The 22185-nt window shown below is 37.4% G+C and overlaps 1 protein-coding gene across 10 annotated transcripts in view; it reads right to left on the reverse strand.

Moving 5' to 3' along the window:
• Positions 1-14707: 14707 nt before the first annotated feature.
• The window catches only part of LOC5565055 (synaptosomal-associated protein 25), a 69012-nt gene continuing 61534 nt past the window's right edge, over positions 14708-22185 (reverse strand). For 3 of the 10 annotated variants that reach the window (XM_021849808.1, XM_021849802.1, XM_001649333.2), the window contains exon 8: positions 14708-17330. In XM_021849808.1, the coding sequence (XP_021705500.1) occupies positions 17265-17330 (66 nt within the window). In that variant the 3' untranslated portion in view covers positions 14708-17264. Of the gene's footprint in view, positions 21158-21591; positions 21659-22185 lie in introns of all 10 variants that reach the window. The other 7 variants (XM_021849842.1, XM_021849825.1, XM_021849830.1 and 4 more) reach the window with 5 other exon arrangements.

The raw sequence follows: 22185 nt of genomic DNA on the forward strand, positions 1-22185 counted from the left end.
GATTAAGGAGTTTCTGAAAAATACGTGAAGCTCGTAACATTCTGGAGAGTTATAATCCTCAATTCTAGGATGCTGAAAGAAATCGTAACTTCCGGAAATTACTGTACTTTTTTCGGAAGAATATGTGAGGGAACTCTTATTCGAAACCCCAAAGTTTTCACAACAATTTCTGAAGAAACGCACGAAACACTATTTTAAAATGATTACATGAATTACATAAATCTGCACGATGATGTGAAACGCATTTCTGACAGAACTGATTTCTAGGTTTTTGAACATCTTTAAGAGATTATCATGGAGATTCTACGAAGGGAATTCTCGGAAGATTGAGAACTTTCAACTCGCACAGAAGATCTAGAACAGCACCCCGACAATATTTGACCCATTCTTTGTAGATGTGTACCTTTGATACGGTGAGTAGAGCGTCACATTAATCATTGTAGATGAACTATCACAAAAACAAATGATTATTAGGCCACGTTTGGACGTTTTGCAACGAGGAACCGGTTGCGGAAGGACTTTAGCTGTCGGGGTAGTTCTCCGTTCGCGTAGGAGTATCCCAGAATGACCTACATCAATTTAGGAGATTTTTTTTCCCGGAAATGCTGAACTGATTTCTGCACTTTATCAGCGAATGATACAAGTCTCGACACACAGTGATCCCACATCAACGAAAAATTCAATTTTTGCCAATGAACAGTTCGGATTCCGCCATGGACATTCGACCACTCATCAACTCTTACGTGTAACAAATTTGATCCGTTCCAACAAATCTGAAGGCTACTCTACTGGTCTTGCTCTTCTAGACATAGAAAAAGCATTTGATAGTGTTTGGCATGATGGTTTGATCGTAAAATAAAAAAAAACTTTAATTTTCCAACATACATTGTTAGAATAATTCAAAGTTATCTGTCAAATCGTACACTTCAGGTTAATTATCAAAACTCCAGGTCTGAAAGACTTCCTGTAAGAGCTGGTGTTCCTCAAGGCAGAATTGTGGGACCAATATTATACAATATTTTCACATCTGACTTACCTGAGTTACCTCAGGAATGTCAAAAATCTTTGTTTGCGGATGAGACAGGCCTCTCCGCCAAAGGACGAAGTCTGCGTGTCATCTGTAGTAGATTGCAAAAAAGTTTGGATATTTTTTCTTCATACTTGCAAAAATGGAAGATTTCTCCTAATGCTTCCAAAACTCAACTAATAATATTCCCACATAAACCAAAAGCTCTTTATTTGAAACCTTCAAGTAGACATGTTGTCACGATGAGAGGGGTTCCAATAAATTGGTCAGATGAAGTTAAGTATCTAGGGCTCATGCTAGATAAGAATGTAACTTTTAAAAATCACATTGAGAACATTCAAGCCAAATGTAACAAATATGTAAAATGTCTCTATCCCCTTATTAATAGAAAATCAAAACTTTGTCTTAAGAACAAACTTTTGATATTCAAACAACTTTTCAGGCCAGCCATGTTGTATGCTGTACCAATATGGACTAGCTGTTGTAATACCAGGAAGAAAGCTCTGCAGAGAATTCAAAATATAATTTTGAAAATGATTCTGAGGCTTCCTCCCTGGTATAGTACCAATGAGTTACATAGAATATCCTATGTTGAAACATTGGAACAAATGTCAAATAAAATAATTAATAATTTCAGGCAAAAATCGTTACAATCTTCTATTGCCACGATTAATGCGTTATATGTTCAGGTTAAGTTAGGTTAAGTATATTAAAAACTTTTTTTTTCTTTTACTGCCGTGAATCGCGAGTCAGTCCCATCTGTAAAAAGTAGGCATTGAGAAAATGGGCTGTGAAGTTTCCAAACTCGTTTTCCATACAAATACTCAAAAAATTCCAGGATATTGAAACATATTCTAATCTCAATGAAACTTTCAGAAATTGCTTTTCACTCTGATGTATTTCCGTGAAAAATATAAAGATGACCGAAAAACGGTTTATTTTGGTGTTACACGGTGTGGAAATCTGTAGTGGGACTGATATGCGGTTACTTTTCATTATGGGACAATCCGACTTGGTGGTTTTTCCTTATTTTACTGAACAAAATGTGGTGTCTCGTTAGTGCAGCTGAACGATCATAGGAAGATATGATGAAAACTGATATCAACTCAATTTTGACCAAAATGCAGATGGGACTGACTTGAGATTCACGGCAGTATAAGCAGGTGAAATCAACTCACCTATAAAAAATCAGAACTGCTACCGCAAATGAAATGTAATATGTTGTTAACAAAATGTTAAGAAAATCTTGGATTTGTGTTACCAAATTAGGATGATAGTGTTGTCTAATAACACAGAACACCTAGATATAAGAAATAATGAATGTAATGTTTGGAATGATACTAATAAAGAAATTAAAAAAAAACACACACAGTGATCGGCGCCAAACAGTGGGTGGTGTGTGTCTGTCTTGTTTTCGTTCATGGCTCGTTATCTTCCACGAACGATAAATGTCATGCGTGTTGTATGAATGCAGGCGGATAAATGGGATGAAATTGTGGCTCGTGTGTCAATGACCGTTAAATTTTCCAAAGTCTGGGTAGCTCTCATTCCGCGTAGAAGTAACCCAGAATGGCCGACATCGGCACCTGCTCAAACAGCATCAACTTAGGAGATCTTATACCGCCGTGTAGGGTGATTAAAGCATTATAATGTTGCCATTGACGGCAAAATCTAATGGAGATGGCCAAATGATATACGCATAACGCTCTACATAAAACACCGTAATGCTTTATTATTCCAAGTAGAACGTAACGTGCAGTGAGTCATCCGGACACCAGTGAACCGGAAATCATTCTCCTCCCGGAAACGCTGAACTGATTTCTGCACTTTATCAGCATCGGAGTAAGTAGCAATGCGTAATAATGGAATTGATTCGGGAGATCATTCACCGCCGTAGAACTCTCATTGCGGATTAGGATAGCTCCATGCTCGGGGACTGGGTCGATTAGTACGAATCACAAAGGTAGATCGTCGCAGCAAACCGGAAGTCACCTGAACCAATCATTACAGTGAATACAGTAGTCTATAGTTTCTCAGATTTCCTAACTTATTCTGAATACAATACTATTCGCCTGATTAGACCAGTTCTACAATAGGAGAGGAAAGCAGTTGTACGAACAGCTCGTCACAGTAAACGATTGAGCGGTAGGTATACAGAGCAGACATTGACATTGGCGACCATACGTGTTTGTACTTCTATTGATTAGCTATTTCTCGGTACACTGTATTTCAAGTTTAAGGGTATCACCGCCTCAGTACGAGAGAAGGTGACCCACGTCTGAGCTAACAACCAGCCAGCGCGCTTCCCCATAACCAGGAAGGTAAGTAACTACCCGGGATATTACTTCACACGGTTTATTGAACTTGCGGCGCTTATCGTGTATCATCACGTCGATTTGTCGCCAGCTTACAGTCAGTGATGACAACGAACCAAAGCTCAAAGTGGCAAGCTTCATATTGCTAATGATGCACCGGCAAATCCGCATAGGTTATAGTGTTTGAATATATAATCCTGGCGTTGTTTGATTATATAATATTGACCGCTAGAAAAATGAGGGACAGCGTTCAGTGTCCTGACATTTTTGTAGTATGATATGAATTTATAATTGTGTGATGAAACATTTGAACGTCCATCCTACAGTTCAAGTTCACGTTTTGGGAGTAACGAACCGAACCATTTGTTAGGTGGCGAAAGGCGTGCATTACTGATGATGTGACACATCGATCACAATACAGCGTGGAAAGCGCACTTTTTGCGAATGATGGTTTGCTCGATGACGATAGTATGGATGAGGCAAAGGCATGCGTTTGTTTATTTACTCACGAGTACATTAACCCGCATTGTATGGCCACTTTGAACTCAGATGACTCCGTTTAAATCGTTAATCTTGGAGGGCTTGTAGATACATGAGGCTTGTAATTATAATCGAAATTAGTGATTTTTCGCTGTAAATGCTAATTTCCTGGTTTGGTTGTTTTTTCTTCACTTCGTGTCTCATCATTATACTAGAACAGAGCTTTATGCGGCTACCGATAAATATTTTCATGTGCAATTAATCTAAAAGGTCTTTGATCAGTTTATTGTTTGAGTTAATCAAATATCTGGACAAAACTAACACTAATCTTCCTGATAGTGGGGTGGGCTAAAAAGGATTGAAGAGCAACGTTTCTGAAAAAAGCAGGCATCGACATCGATGGAGACACCATCTTCTATGGTGACAGAGGGCTCGATTGGCTTGTCAGATAGATCGGGCCCGGGACATCCTGTCTACTGCAAATCGCTGCAGTTGATATAGGGCATGTCCATAGGCTGGAAAAAAGGCTCAAGACCTCTTGGGCCCTTTTCAAATGTTTGTCCAGATATATTTGTAAGCACTACAGTGAACGCTCGATTTTGGCACGGTTCGATTTTTACAACTTTACCGTTCGATCTTGGCAATACGGAAATGCATGTACGAAAAATGAATCATGGGTCGATCCCCAATCCTGTTAACTTGTTCTGTTGGCCTTAATGAGGCTTACCATGTTCAACATAGGAAAATTCAATTCGTAGTCATTTTTACGATGGTAAAGGTTTAAATCAAATTAACCGTTCGATTAGGAAACATGAAAATATTTGTCAGGTTTCCAAAGTTGAACGGGCACTTGTGACTACATCGGAACAGATAATAACCTAGTTAACTAATCGTCTTATAGTAGGTTAGATCTGTTTGATTGGGACAGCCTATTTTTCTTCGCCAAACTTCCTAGCCACAAAAGATATATCGAGTCTAATTTCATTTTTTTTTTTAATTTCTTCGCTAGAATCATTCAAAACATTTTTTATATCAAGATAATAGGCAGCATGATCTCGGCTTTATTTAGCAAAACTAAATCAAAGTATCATTAAAGAAACATAATCCAATTCATAACAACAACCTAAAATGTTTAATGTGTTCACAAAAGCCTCAGAAATTGTTTCGCTATCTCCTACCAGGACATGACTATTAGTGCGATTCAACATTTAAAAATGGTTGAAAATTCAATCTCCCGCATCATCTTTACCATTCTCACCATATGAAATTTTCAGTTTTTTCGGTGGTGATTTAAAGGTGGCCCAAAGACAATGTAGATTTATATGGAAATTACTATGGAGAAATTTTGAAAAATGTTCCAAACCCGTTAGTACTGTAATGTAAGTACTAACATGTTATACCATAGCAGTGTTGATAGACTCACACTCAAATCTCAATCAATACGCTTTGACCAGACTAACAAGAAATTATTGCCGTTTGTGAGTAAACTGTGGAAATACGAGACAATGAGTCAAAAAGGTGAGCCAACTCATCCATGTTTTTTTGACTGGTGAGTTGCGTGATTGACAACTCACGCATGAAAAATCTCAAGCGTGAGTTATGAGATATTGAGTTTTTCACAACACTGTACCATAGTAAAAACTAATTATTCAAACCGTAATCTGGGATGTTGCTAAAGAAACAAATATCTCTTGAGCGAATTTTGTTTGAGATTTCTGTAAATGTTTCCATGGCTATAATCCCATACGAAGCTAAATAATAGCGATCAAACTCATGAATATATCTTCTCCTATCCGTCGGATTGAATTGCTCATTTCATCATTTATTTAGTTAACATCTACACAGATAACACTGAATCAACAATTTCACGCCACAATACTCGGTTCGTGGCCGCATCTCTCCATCCTCGGTTCTGCCCCACGCTCGCAAAATCGATACGCACTTGATCCGCCCACCTAGCTCGCTGCGCTCCACGCCTTCTTGTACCAACTGGATCCGAAGCGAATACCATCTTGGCAGGGTTGCTGTCCGGCATTCTTGCAACATGCCCTGCCCATCGTATCCTTCCAGCTTTGGCCACCTTCTGGATACTGGGTTCGCCGTAGAGTTGGGCGAGCTCGTGGTTCATCCTTCGTCGCCACACACCGTTCTCCTGCACACCGCCGAAGATCGTCCTAAGCACCCGACGTTTGAAGACTCAAAGTGCTTGCAGGTCCTCCTCGAGCATCGTCCGTTGTACATGGTACATTTGGTGCGGGCGTGAATTTTTTTGGACCGCAGCTTCTTCTGGAGGCCATAGTAGACCCGACTTCCATTGATGATGCGCCTCCGTATTTCACGGCTAACGTTATTGTCAGCCGTCAGCAAGGATCCAAGGTAGACGAACTCATCGACCACCTCGAACGTATCCCCGTCTATCGTAACACTGCTACCTAGGCGAGCCCTGTCGCGCTCGGCCCCACCAGCTAGCATGTACTTTGTCTTGGCCGCATTCACCACCAGTCCAACTTTTGCTGCCTCGCGTTTCAGGCGGGTGTACAGGTCTGCCACCTTTTCAAATGTTCGACCGACGATGTCCATATCATCCGCGAAGCAAACAAATTGACTGGATCTCGTAAAAATCGTACCCCGGCTGTTAAGCTCGGCTCTCCGCATAACACCTTCTAGCGCAATATTGAACAACAGGCACGAAAGTCCATCAACTGTCGTAGTCCCCGATGGGATCCAAACGAACTGGAGTGTTCGCCTGAAACCTTCACACAATTTTGCACACCTTCCATCGTCGCTCTTATCAGTCTCGTGAGCTTCCCGGGAAAGCTGTTCTCGTCCATGATTTTCCATAGCTCTACGCGGTCGATACTGTCGCATGCCGCCTTGAAATCGATGAAAAGATGATGCGTTGGGACCTGGTATTCACGACATTTTTGGAGGATTTGCCGTACAGTAAAGATCTGGTCCGTTGTCGATCGGCCGTCAACGAAGCCGACTTGATAACTTCCCACGAACTCGTCTACTACAGGTGACAGACGACGGAAGATGATCTGGGATAATACTTTGTAGGCCGCATTTAGAATGGTGATGGCTCGAAAGTTCTCACAATCTAACTTGTCGCCTTTCTTGTAGATGGGGCAGATTACCCCTTCCTTCCACTCCTCCGGTAGCTGTTCTGTTTCCCAGATTGTGCCTATCATCCGGTGCAGACAAATGGCCAGCCTTTCCGGACCCATCTTTATGAGTTCAGCTCCCATGCCATCCTTACCAGCAGCTTTATTGCTCTTGAGCTGGTGAATGGTATCCTTAACCTCCCTCAAAGTGGGGGCTGGTTGGTTTCCATCTTCCGCAATACTGACGAAGGCATTTCCTCCGTTGACCCGTCCTTCATTGCCTGTGCTCTCAGCACCATTCAGGTGCTCGTCGAAGTGCTGCTTCCACCTTTCGATCACCTCACGCTCGTCCGTCAGAATGCTCCCATCCTTATCCCTGCACATCTCGGCTCGCGGCACGAAGCCGTTGCGGGATGCGTTGAGCTTCTGATAGAACCTACGCGTTTCCTGAGACCGGCACAGCTGTTCCATCTCCTCGCACTATAGCGTTCCACGTTCTGCCGGGTCCCTTGCTGCAGCATGACCGCCCGCGCTTCATTCTTCTCCTTCAAAACCTCCTGGCACTCCTCGTCGAACCAATCGTTCCGTCGACTCCGTCCCACGTACCCGACGTTGCTCTCAGCTGCATCGTTGATGGCTGCTTTTACTGTTCTCCAGCAGTCCTCAAGAGGGGCTTCGTCCAGCTCACCCTCTTCCGGTAATGCAGCCTCGAGTTGCTGCGCGTATGCCGCTGCGACATCCAGTTGCTTGAGCCGCTCTAGTTCATACCAGGGCGGCCGTCGGTACCGTACGTTGTTAACGACGGAGAGTTTTGGGCGCAGTTTGACCATCACCAGATAGTGGTCAGAGTCGATGTTAGCGCCACGATAGGTCCTGACGTCGATAATGTCGGAGAAGTGCCTACCATCAATCAGAACGTAGTCGATTTGCGATTCTGTCTGCTGTGGTGATCTCCAGGTGTATCGGTACGGAAGGCTGTGCTGGAAGTAGGTGCTACGAATGGCCATATTCTTGGAGGCGGCAAAGTCAATTAGTCGTAGGCCGTTTTCGTTCGTCAGCCGGTGGGCGCTGAACTTTCCAATCGTCGGTCTGAATTCCTCCTCCTGGCTAACCTGGGCGGTTAGATCTCCTATGATGATTTTGACATCGTGGCTTGGGCAGCTGTCGTACTCGCGTTCGAGCTGCGCATAAAAAGCGTCTTTATCATCATCAGTGCTTCCGGAGTGAGGGCTGTGCACGTTTATTATGCTGAAGTTGAAGAACCGGCCTTTGATCCTCAACTTGCACATTCTCTCATTGATCGGCCACCACCCGATCACGCGCCTCTGCATATCACCCATCACTATAAAAGCTGTTCCCAGCTCATGTGTATTGCCGCAGCTCTGGTAGATGGTATGGTTACCTCCTGAGAGAGACTCGCGAAGAGGAAAAATATCAACGTCATATGCAGCCCAGATTCTCCTCTCACGAAACGTCAAATGCAGCCCACCGTTTTTATGGCTGAAAAAGTGAAAAGTATTGTGTTAAAAGTAAACTGTTATTAAAAACCTCAGTCGACGGAGCAGTTTTTTTTCCAAAGTTGCAGATAAATCTAAGCAGAAGATTAATTATTTCTAATGTCTGCTACGTTTGCTGACGTGAAATTTCACTCAAACGGCTATTTATGATTCGATGCAAACTCAATCATTTTTTGCTGAGAGGTTCATGTGAGGTTTTGAACAGCATGCGCATAATTAGTATAAACACAAAGTGGAATAAGAAAAAAACTCAGCAATCACAGAAAAAGAAGACCGTCTTCGCGAGTCTCGTCTCAGGTTACCTCTAAACGTTCGCACCATTGATCCCTTCCAACACACTTCCTGCAACGCTACGATGCCGAATCCACGGTCCTTCAGCACGTCGCACAGTGCGTTGAATGTATGGAGCTGCGGGACAAAAATCTAAACTAGAAGATTAAGCCATTTGAACACCTTGGTATGGAAGGGAAAGTTGTTTCTGGTCAAAAGAGCTACAATTTGCATAAATGACATATAATATACACTCTTAAAAATAATGAAAATTACTGTGGACGTAATTCTAGTTGTGACTGAATGGCACATGATGTAAGTGATGGAACGACACAAAAACGTGGCCTTGAAGATGTATTTAACCAAAAATGTAATTTTACATGTTGAAGGACACGAAAACGATAGAAGTGTGAGTGACATTTCCAGAATCAGACATAAACGTATTTAAAATTCGACTCAAATTTACGTCATTTGGCTCGCTTCTTTTATGTGCATCCCAAAAGACGTAAATCACATGATTTTTTGGTACTGTGTACGCATAATCGCAAAACTGTCCCAAGCGCCAATTCATTTTTTATCCAAGAAATGCCATTTGTACTTTTATTGCTCATAATGATGTAAGAAGTTATTTGCAAATATGTCTCTGATCACTCGTAGCTGCAAAAGTGGCTTATACGCCTTTATGCAAGAAATCGCATTTTTTTTTAATTTTTAAGTTTTTTATATGAAATTTGATTAAAATCTTGGACACTACAATTGAAATATATTATTTTAAGCATAAACTTGCTCTGGTGTAATGTCTGGTTGAGCCGAGACCACATAGTGTTGCAAGATTTTCGGATTTTCCATCACAAACAACTCATTTTTATACTTGTGCTGGTTAAGGAATACCCCTAAAAATAGTCAAAAATCTCGAAGAGTTGCAGGGAGTTGCAGCTGTATCTTTCAGACCTTTTACATGACACTCTAAAAAACATGTCTGTGAGTGATTTAGGGTGGAACTCGGTGGAACTTTTTTTGAATCGATTATCAAAGTTGCATGTTAGTATTTCATAAGTTTGATTTCATAGCCAACTCGACATGTCGATTTCTCATATTTAAAGTTAAAATTGGTGTTATTATCCCATCAAATATACTTTACCAACCTCCAGCCATGTTCTTTTTTGGATTTTGATTAAATACATTGGTTTCAAAACTCTCCGTACTAGTTGAAAGCAATGCTGAAAACATGCGACAAAATTTAGTTTTTCTGCTACTCCGACAATGGATGCTTTCGAAGCTTGTTGTAGTAGTTTTAGTGATGTGTATGTCTTATAAATACTTGTTTCAATAACGGATGCTATCTATAAACACTTGTGAATACTTATTATCGCAGAATAAAATAACTTGAAATTTGATTTTTGTCTATGGAGCAACGCACTGTGCGTCGGCGAGTATGCGTGTGCTCCCGATGAAGTTGAGAGATTTACAGTTCCACGTACCGAGCTTCCAATCGCTAGTCCCTTTACGTCGCTGTGGTCTTCGCCGATTGTCCCGGTTCGTATTCTCTCGTTGATTATTCGTTGCTTGATTTTTTTTACGGCTGGCTTGCAGGGCCTGACACCAACCCCCTAGATTTCCGGAGGACCTTTCCCCCTAAATGTTCGGAGGACCATAGTGCGCAGTTTAGCTTAGAGTCCTTCTCTGGCACTCGGACGATGATCAGCCGCCCCTGACATGGGGAACAGACGCTGTTGTGAGCCGCTCCTAACATGGAGTACAGACGCTCAAGGTTTGCAGAAGCAAAAGCAAAAGCAAATCCCCCCCTTCCCTGTCAGCATACGACCAAAGTTCCCACCATACAATGGCATTATTTTTCAGCTAATCTCGACTGGTTTCCAAGTAGTACGAAGTGCTGCATTTATCCATGGTGAGAAAAGTCATATCAAATGTCAAAAAACCGAGATAAAAAATGGGTCGAAAACAAAACTGATATCGGGGCAAAATGAACACTTTAGTGGAATTTACTGAAAACTATATTATTAATGATTGTCAAACGTTTTGATATGTGAAAAGGCTCCCCCTCTATGACATTAGCAAGAAAAAGCTTTTCTCAAAAATTAGATTTTTCCACCACTTTGCTTATAAACCAAATTGAAGCTGAGAAAAAAATGAAGTCAAATTTCAGAGGACAATTGAAGCAAACCATGACCTTTTATACCGACAAACAATTAATATACAATACTGATTCTATACAGTGTTGAAGAAATTTTGATGAAATATGCATATTCTTAGAAAATAAGGGGGTGTCCACTTCACTCCGTATGTGGATCATCTTTGGGCCACCTTTAATTAACCACATAGAAAGCTGAAAATTTCAAAGAACATCATTTTTTTGGTGGGATTATTTAGCTTCGTATGGGATTATAGCCCTGGAAACATCTAAGGTACCGTGGGGCAAGTGAGTAATGGATTTCGCACAGGTGGGATTCTTCAAATTCTGGAGACTTTAAATTAAAACAAATGAGGTCATGTATATTTTTTAGCTTGACTTCCACCAAATATAAGCAGTATGCTGAAATTTATTCTTATGTAAACTTGAAGAAAAAGGTACAGAAAAAGTTTTTGAGAAACGTTTCTTTACTTTTGACTTGCCTCACAAGTGGGGCAAGTGAAAAGTTTATCGTTTTGAGCAATATTTCAAAAACTAACAGTTATATTCACGATTCCTATTACCTTTAACATTTATTAAGGCGTCCCAATGAACAACAACATAAATAACATGTAAACAAAGAACATTTTATTCTTGTTACTTGAAGTTTCTTCTGTTCAGTTATGTTAGGTGAAATGATTCGACAACATTATAACTGCAACATTTCCAATGGTAGTTCTTACATCATGGGACAGCAATTGCTTTTCTGCTCTGTAGAATTTTCACCGTTCGTTATTTGTTTTTATGAGAATCGGATTTGACGTCGGATAACTCTTCGTGAGAAATCAAACGGAATCCTCCAATAAAGTATTTCGAAACTTTCTTGTGTGGGTAGACCAATACCCCATTTTTTTATGTTTTGAACTAGCTTTACATAGATATTCCATGAGATTTCCGTGCGTTCTCTTATATTGGAACTTTTCAATCAACGTCTTACTTTTAATCGGCTGTCCGAAGTACACATATTAATATCATAATATTTGGCAACCTTTATATAGAGAAATGCCATGATAATAGCTTGTAACGCTTTGAGTATAGTGTTTCTTGAATTATCAGCACGTTCAGCTATTCTATGATAATTGCGCACCTTATATACTTATAGCTACCTAAAGAGAAAACACAAATTTAGTCTCTAATGAGAAACTTTTCACTTGCCCTACGTGATTGGAAAATTGACGGTGTTTTAATTTAGTTATTTTTAGTTCTATGTCGAATTAATTCTAAAACTTTTTCCATTGCAGTTTAAAACTGTCAGAGAGGACAACTTAAAAGTGGTACAGAAAATTATTTTCCGCAACTTTTTTTCGCTGATAATATTAAAATAAGTTTGCACGCCGCCAACTTGTTACGGAGTTATATTTAACAGGTTAACAATCTTTCGCTGTATTATGCAATAATGGTTGAAAAATCTCATGAATCTCTTACCTATCGTAATGTTCTGAATGGCCTCGAAGGTTTACGCATGAGTTTAAAACGTTAATTCACATATTCAGTAAAATATACCAATTATTTTCACTTACCCCATTTACCCACTTGCCCCGCGGTACCTTACAGAAATTTCAAACAAAATTCGCTCAAGAGATATTTGTTTCTTTAGCAACATCCCAGATTACGGTTTGAATAGTTAGTTTTTACTATGGTATAATATGTTTATGCTTACTAGAGTTTCCAAATTTCCCGGTAATTGACAATCAAATTGACGAACAAAGCTGTGGGATAAGTGACGTAGGGGAATCAGGGGCATAATGGACATGTTAAGCAAATGTTCATTTTAAGACCATAAAATGGCAATGTTTTTAATTTACACCCGGCTAGTTTTCAAGTTTGATGCTAGTACGACGTGCTACATTTATTCATGATGATAATCATATCATATGTCAATAAATCATATCATATGTCAGAAAAGGAAGATACAAAATTGGGTCGAAAACAAGGCTGGTAAGAAGGTATCGGAGCAAAATGAACACTTGCATGTAATTTAGTGATTTCAATATATTTAATGACTGTCAATCGTTGCGATATGTAAAAGGGCTCTCCCTCAATTATTATTATTATTATTATCTTTATTAAGGAGATTTTCAGCCCTATGGCTGGTTCATCTCCGTACGAGGGAGCCCTCAATCACAATAACTAAAAAAACCTTTCTGGGTTCGTTAATTTGCTCACAAATTAGATTTTTCCACGGCCTTGCTTATGTGCCAATTTGAAACTGAGAAAAGCTTTAAATCAAATTTTGAAGGACAATTGAAGCAAAAAATAAACTTTTATACTGTCAAACATTTCAAATGCAATACAGATTTCATGCAGTGTATGAACTTTTGACGAAGTATGCATATTCCCAGAGTTTGAGGGGGTGTCCATTTCGCCACGTATGTTCATTATGCCCCTAATCCCCCTATAGGTGCTTCTGGTATCAGGTAGGGGAAGACGGGGTAAGACCGCCCGCCTAAGGAATTCAAAACATATGTCAAAATCAAGAATAAATAAATCCTTTTTCGATGCAGCATGTCATTTTTTGAAGCCTAAGGCATGATTAAAAAATATCACAGGTGTTGTATTTGTAAAAAATAGTTTATTTCTTTATGCTTGAAAAACTGATGTCTTATCACGATTATTTTTAGTGACCGCCCACCCACGGGGTAAAAGCGACCACCACGATTTTTGTACACAATTTTGCGAAAAAATATATTAGTTCCCTGTGATTCTAAAAAAATATAATGTTTTATGAATTCCACATTGCTTAACGAGGATATTTAACTATTTTTAGGGTTAATTAACTAAAAAAAACTTAGATACATACTTATCACCACCTTGAAACACCCATATTTTGGAAAAATATGCGTATATGGTTTGTATTTTTAACAGAATTGATTTCATTTCACTCGAATAGTAATGTACAACATAGTTACAACTTTCAAAATGGTTCAGACATTTTATTTGGTATAAATTAGGGGTGGCGGTCTTACCCCATCAACACTGGTCGGTTTTACCCCGCTTACGCAATTTTCACAACTACGGCTTTATTTCAAAGCTAAATATTTACTATTCATATTACACTTCACCGGAGCATATTTTACATTTCTGTTAAAGCATGGGCCGGTAATTTGATATGTTTTTACAACAAAATCCAGTCCGAAATCCTTAAGTAAGCATCTGTTAAATTTAGATCAAATTCAATATCGACGAGCAGAAACTTTGTTTTTGATATTTGTTATGAAAAATTTGATGTAAATATCACCTCAAATGGTTCTGAATATCAAAAATCTTGTGTTTATGGAAAGTGCTTGGTGAACTTTTAAGAAAACAGCCATTTTCATGCCAAACTGAAGGTGGTCCGTCTTACCCCGGCGGGCGCTCTTACCCTGTCTTCCCCTACTGTCTTAAACGAACCTAATTTTTGTTGATAAGCCCATTGAAATTTGAATCCTGAGCACTTGATCATGCAGATCTCAAAGCTAAAATTCTAACACATGTATCGTGAAGGGTTGGAACGTGATATCATTCTCCGGATAATCAGGATAATTTTTTTCTTATTTTACAGATTTTTTTGATTATTTTATTTTACTATTCTTTGTTATTATTACATTTGAAAAATATCAACCATAGCAATAATATAACTTATCTAGTTTTATGTAATGTTTTATTTTCTTCTTTCAAAATTATTAGCTTCTCATCTGTCTGCTCTTTTCAACAAAGGATGCGAAAAATAAATATATCGCGTTTGAAAAAAATGGCTGATCTAAAAAATAACAAAACATATTTCGTTCCATATCCTCTTTGTCTTATTATATCTCGTTGATTTTTTTGAACCGACTTTATGAACAGAGGGCGACTTTCTTTCCATTTCCTTATTATAGATTTGTTCGTTATTTAAGCATTTCTGTTCTAGCGTAATATAATAGTTTGTCTCTACAATTTGTGAAAGTCATTCGCTCCTCTCTACTAGAAGGGTGGATTTTCGATAATCTCAGAAACAGTAATTGTCGGATTGCTATTGTTCGATTTGATATTTGAGGACGTTTATTGCAAATGGGAAAAATATTAAAAACGTCGAAAATAAAGTACAAAACCGTGGACTAGAGTTTAGGTGTAATACATCAGGAATAGTGTTTTTCATTCTCCTTTTTGTTTGTTTAACAATCTCATTGGACTCGCTATAACACACATAGAGTTTCGAAAGACAACAAGAGATGAGTTTATCGTAAAGCATTAAATATCTTTTTATGTGTGTGTGTGTGTGTGTGTGTGTGTGTTTGTTTGTGGTAATTTGCCGATCTCGGCTAGCCCTAGTATCTCATGTTTCTCATCTTGATTTAAGTTAATCCTTTAGAAATCAGCCTAAGACTTTCCTATTGCTGGTAGTAGCCTACACTTCAAACTCGTTTTGAGTAGCTAACTTGCTTAGCGCCAAGTGCTTCTATAGTTAATAATGTTTGACACATGGTTTCAATTTGCGTGCGATTTAGATCAAATAGTTTGACGGTAAGTATAACGGTGATTCAAAGTAGTAGATAGTTGCTTATGATACAGCACTTATATTGTGGAATCTTGACCGAGTTCCGCGGTCGATTTTTACATTTTTTTCAATAGACTGAATAAAACGACACCAAAGCATTACTCAAACGTTAAAGAAAATTGATTCATTATTAGAACAGAATTCTTGGTGGGATCAATTTTATGATGTTTATTTTATGTTATTCAAGTCCCTTAGACTTGATGCATTATATTAAAAAATCGGTGAGTCTGCGATCACCTGGCAACAGATACAGGTCAACCGCGATATAATGCCACTGTAGTTTCCAGCATATTTCAAACAGTTGAACGACAGGTTATGAATATTTTGACTCTTTAGCCCTGTAGGCATCTAAATGAATGTTAGAACGAACGTCCTTAGTCGTTATGCATCCGCTAAGGAGCATCCAACTCCCACACGACGAAGAAAAATGTGAAAAAAAAACTTTTAAATTCAGCTTTGAGTTAGGAGAATAAAAGTTTTTGAGTTGTTCATACTTTGGCGAACGTAAGATGAACTATCACTTATTAGTAAAACTAAAACACAGAACAGAGCCGAATATTTTTCAAAAAATATTTTTATCACGTTCGATTTATCACCCGATTGGAATAGATATACAGTTATAAATATGATTCTCCAATTTTGAATTGTTTAGCAATACGTACAGCAGATTTTAACTGCCATATTAGAGTGGGTCATCGAATATGATAAAATGTTTGGTTATATTCAATGTCCAAAGCCACCAACAAAAATTTGATCGTAATTCGATTGAATTTTGTATAATATTAATGTGACAAACAAAACCTTGACTACTGAAAACATTGATTCGCGAGAAATTTTTCGCAAACTGCAAATCTCAGACAAAATTTTCCGCAAAATATGTACTGCAACAGTTAAGGAAACAACACAAATTGATCTGAAGGAAAGGTCATGACGATTTATTGTGCTTACAGTCTGTTTAATAAAAATTAAAGCAATAACGATTGTAGTAATTTCATCCTAGATTCTAGACTTATTCCACTCGGCCAAGAATGTTTCGAAGAATCGAATGTCAGGGTTGACTAATAGGCAGGAAAGGCATTCCGCCCTGGCGTTGATGTTTATGATCTAACTTGCTTTTCCTTCATTTCGTTTTTATGGGTCACATTTCCATATATTTTTTCCTCTTACGCTTTTATCACAATTGTTTGTTTTTTTTTCTCATTTTACTATAATTATTGCTAGCAAAGTGCGACATTAAGGGAAGTGATATTCTACGTCCAGGATGACGTGAGCATTAATGGACCAAATTCCTTTTACTCGAATGCTACTCTGACAATTGCAGTGTTTGACACAAAAACAATTGAAAACAAAAGTTTTTAATACTTGAACAACAAGCCGTAGGAAAGGTGGCAATCTAATTACAAAAATGAACATTTTTTCAGAATTTTGCATAATGCAAAGCAGAATAGTTTTTCTTGTTTTCTAGTATAAAGTGTATTGAATATGATATGGTTCTTACTTTTCAATCCAATAACTGATGGCTATTTGTATTTATCGTTTTTCAATTGAAAATTCTAAGAAAATTATAGTGGCATTTGAAAGGTATATAATGTTATTAACCTGCTTAATTACGCGCAATGCATAAATTGTTTCACAAATATAACATAGGATGCTGCATTTATTCGCTCATGTTTCATTACTATCAGTGTGTATAATATTAGGCATTGGATTGTATAATATTGAAAGCTTATGTTGGCCACGAATTATATGCGTGTCGATATACAAAGTTTCGAGAAAATAAAAGCACCACTAAACAATTAAAATTGGGACAAAGATAACAAAACATAATAACGAACCTTTCCACGTTAGCTTCGTAACAGCTGACCAGTTCTCTTGCTGGCTTCTTCAAGTCGTGTCGTATTGTCGTCGCCCTTTGAAATAAGAAATAAACAAAAATGTAAAACCTGATGTAAAATTTGAACATAAACGAAAATAGGAATATATAACAAAAAACAGAAAACCTACAACAATGTACAAAACAAAAAAAGTAAACATAAGTAATTATGTTAATCCCAGGTTAAACACACTTACGGATTCGTTCAGTACTATTTAGTTTTCAAAAACATACAACAGGCTTCTCAATAAAACTAACTCAACGACGAATTAATTATACACACTAAAGATCATTATGGTAAACAAGGAACATTCAAAAGTGAGAATTCGATAAATTATTTAAATTGCGGAGAGAAGAGCAACCATTTGTGCAATAGAATCCATTTCATACGCTATAACTATTATAACCTTAAGATTTATTTTAGGCGTTATAGCTCAACCATTTGCAAACTGAATTATATGTATTGACACATATATCGGTGTTCGGTAGAACAATTCACATATTAATCAAAGATAATTAACGCTTCAATAGTCGCGCTGTTGTACATAGTACAGCACAGGTTTTTTTGATTTATTGTACTTGACTAGATTCTGCTAGAACTTTGCGCCAGGAACTTTTTCTAGATTTTATCCAGAGATAATTGGGATAATTTTTCGCAAGAAATTCCTCCAACAGTTACACTCTGAATTCCATCAAAGATCCCTGCGAGTGTTCCTCAAATATGTTCTGCAGACATTCCCCCAGGGGATACTTCAGGTATTCGCCTAAGGTTTTTCCAGTTTTCATTCTGAATTATTTTCAAGAGATTCCACTAATCGCCGAAAAGGTCTAGATTTTATATGGTCCTATGTGCCATGTTAACTCAAAACGTTTGAGTAAACTTAGTGGTTGAATAAGTTCACAGATGCTCTAATGCTTTCTCTTCTTTCCACAATGTTACCAGGGTGTTATGATAACTTTAAAGAGGTATTGTGACCCCAATTACTTCCACGATCATCGAGATCTCAGTCATTCAACTTAAGTAAGGGATTTAAAAGCACTTTTTTTCGAAACAACATATGTTAATCACAACAATATGAAATGAACGATATTTAAACCCAGTTGATGTCGTTAGGATTTGTTAGTGATGTTAATTTCTATTACATGCACGGAAAAGTGATAATATTTAAAAGTTTCCTCTGTCAAACTGCTGTATTTGATTGCATAGAAGAGATACTTTTTCTTGTTAATACACTTCTATCACCTTGTAATATAGAAAATTAAAATAGGTGCCGTTCAATCTATTTTGATACTTTTTATTGCCTGACAGTTTAGATGTCGAACTTACTGGAAGATTTCTAGACACTTCCTTGATGTAATTACAGTTTTTTTTAACAGGAATCAGTATTCTAGGAGATAAATTGTCTGCCAATCTGTACGTGTTTTCTGGGAATACTATAGCATTCAGTTCTGGAAGGCTGAAAACAATGTTGGTTGTTTACTGCAATATCAGTAGTTAAGAACTCCGAGTGCACTTTTTGATATATTTTTAGTTTAATTCTCAATCCAAAATCAAGTATCTTGTTCGAATTACATATATTTCATTCGGTGGGTAAAAATGATAATTACGCTGATATATATGACGAATGGATGAACAATTACTTTGACAAATGTTATTGTTTTGGAATGCATTTTGATACTTTTTTAATTCAGGGATAAGAACTTTCGATTTTACATTAAGGTAGGTAATTCAGTGAGTCAACTTCTGACACCGACGTGCAGTATTTTTTTAATCGTAAAATTAAAAAGTCATAACTTACCAAAATCTCTTTCTTCTGTACTGTCTTGAAATCATAAAAAAAAACATTTCACATGATCGTTACATTTGTGGCGGATTTGTAATTATAAGCCATAAATCGTAATCATAAGCATAAATATCCACTCAACAATTAATATTGCATACATCATGCTTTAATGTGATCAGAGCCCAGTCAGATTCTGTTACAGAATTGTTTGAGACGGATGTGTATTTTGCTTTTAACTGCCCATAAAAACATAACTATCCTTTATTCGCATACAAATGTTTATGATTTTACTAACTTAAATTCAGTTGAATATTTGTTCAACATTCCATACTACCTATGGTTGGATGTAAACGTCTTTTCCAACTATTCCCAATTGTCACAAGTATGTGACCAGGGCCATGTGTAATGCAAAAGTAAATGCTAATTGAAACTTCTTATTAGTTCAGGACCCATCCATGTGGGACAGTTATAATTTTACGGACAGCATTCCCATGCGATTAATAAAATAAATGTATTTGACGTTTCTGGACACTTCACTGTGATGGAAATGAGTAGACAACCAAGTATTTCATATGCTGACTCAAAAACGACAACTTGATGAATGTCAACCTATCTTGTAATGGCACAAGTTTAAATGATAATTTACTGTTTAGTTCTGATTTTTCGATCACAAAATGCACATTCAGTGGTATAAAGATCAATATTGCTTCATTTTAACTACCCTTGCTTAATTTCGCAAACGTTCAAAACGTAAAAACGGGTAACAATTTTTCCTAAGACTTGTCAACAAATGTCGGGCAAAACCGATCTTTTATTTTAGGACCGCAACTGGTTACGAATAGTCTTGATCGATATTATTTTCATTCCTTCATTGTAGGTTGCGGAATATACGACAATCGTATCGTATTGATTTTACAGAATTTAAGTAGTTAGAAGATTCTAAAAACAGTTATTATTTATTTCAATTCGAAGATCAGTTAGTGTACTAAAATTAAGCTTATGTAAATCTTGCTCTTAAATCATTTTTATTTGTCACAATTACCTTTGATAAACTATCCCGTTTCATTCGAAGTTATTGATTCAGAGAGAATGAAAATCGACTATTTGTACACAATTGCGCGGACCTATTATGTCGTTCATCGGTTTTCCGATTAACACGCCACACAACTATTTTCCGGTAACTATTACCAACAAATATGTTTGTGGTTTCATTTAATCTCATCGGATATTGGTCCCAACATTTTTTTTTTCTTCGTGGAAACTTCGACCAACTGCTCCATCGTTGCTGTCTGTCGCATTTTGCAAGATACGATATTTATGTCCTAACTGTTGTTTTTATTCCTTTGCTTTGCAACCTACTATAACAATCGAACTGCACTCACAACGATCAGCATCATTCAAATTATACGAAAAGTATAAAGCAATGTTCGATATCCATTAAATGCTAGTATATATTTTTTTTAACTTTTTTTGTTTGTTTTGGAATCTGAAATATTTATTTGTTATTTCCATAATATATTTTATTGTATATATGTATATAATTTAACAAGCGGATCTGGTTTGTAATTTATACAAGATTATTTTAGCAATACATATTATTTGTTAAGTGCTTCCATATCGAGATTCTCTTAAAATTCAGAAGATTACAGTGTCCAATGATCTTTTCACCTGTGGCGCTTTAATTGAAAATTAGGTTTCGTAAATCTTTTGGGTATCACTAATTAGGTCTTGCTTTTAAAAAGCACTTGTGTTTGGAGGAAACGTATTCTAGTTTATAATTATTTTCATTCTAAAATGTCTAACATAAACTTCTCCGTTCCTAATGGGCCAATATTCTATTTTACATACAGTTCACTTCAAAAATGAGAGAATAAAGCAAAATATAATCATTTTGGTTGATTTTGGTAGAGATCTCCACTTTCACTTCGCTATTACATACATTCGCGATGCACTTGCTATCATACATACAAACTTAGCCGAAATACCTCAACCGCTTTTCCTTGCTCCGTAGAGTTGCTTATTTCAGGAGACTGTGAGCCCTTTCGTTTGCGGCTGCTATCCTGGTCGCATTGGAATCGCCCTACGGATGGTTTTTGTTGTGCACAAAGTTATCGGAAGTGCATATAATCATAATTCAGATTCAGATCGGCGGCGAAGGTCACCGTAGATTTGCAAAAGAGTTATAAAATAACACATACACACATACAAAAGTTAATTCTCATTCGATAGAATATTATTCGTGGATTTTATGTTATGGTTTGATATGATCAGATTATTCAATTAGGTCGGATTCTAACGATCAATTTTTAATTTGATATTTATTTTCACAGAACGAACAGAACGAATCAAATTCTTGCAAACATTTCAGTATTTATTTGTTGCACATGATTCAAGTCAAACTAAACCGTACAAAGAAGCATTTCTTAAAACATAAGGTTAAATAAGTGAACTGAACTTTCGCTACTAATAATAAATAAGGATACGTTACGATTAAAAATACATATCTGAGGTAACCTGCTTATTTGAGCAGCGAATGTGCTTTCTCGTTTGCCACCTTTATCCGGTCCTCGTTCGATTCTCCCTGAATATTTGAAAGAAGTATAACAACCATCATCACATGCATAAATTAGAAGCCTGAATATGTAAATCAGATTATTCAAAATAAGGTAAGACATAGTAAAATAGAAACAATGCTAAATATACAATCAATAATACTCAAAGCATAGAATTCAATCCTGCAATGAATTAAACCAAGAGCGATCGTCCTGTGTTCTGAATCGAAAAAAAACACGCATATTGTGCAAAGGACGATGGTGATGGTGCCGGTAAGGACGCGACTGCTCTTGAGATTAGTGCGATTACAAAGCGAGGTGTAATGCTAATGTACTATTTCAATAACACGATTATATTACTAGCTTACAAAAAAAAACTAGCTTCTATCCTATTGGGATTGTTCAAACAGAACCTTGAACATAATTATAAGACTCTTGATTTTAGGAATCAGATATGGGCAGATAAGGGCTCAGATAGCCGTAGCGGTAAACGCGCAGCTATTCAGCAAGTCCAAGCTGAGGGTCGTGGGTTCGAATCCCACCGGTCGAGGATCTT

This window comes from Aedes aegypti, chromosome 1 (genome assembly GCF_002204515.2).
Source record: "Aedes aegypti strain LVP_AGWG chromosome 1, AaegL5.0 Primary Assembly, whole genome shotgun sequence".
In the NCBI taxonomy this organism is placed as follows: domain Eukaryota; kingdom Metazoa; phylum Arthropoda; class Insecta; order Diptera; family Culicidae; genus Aedes; species Aedes aegypti.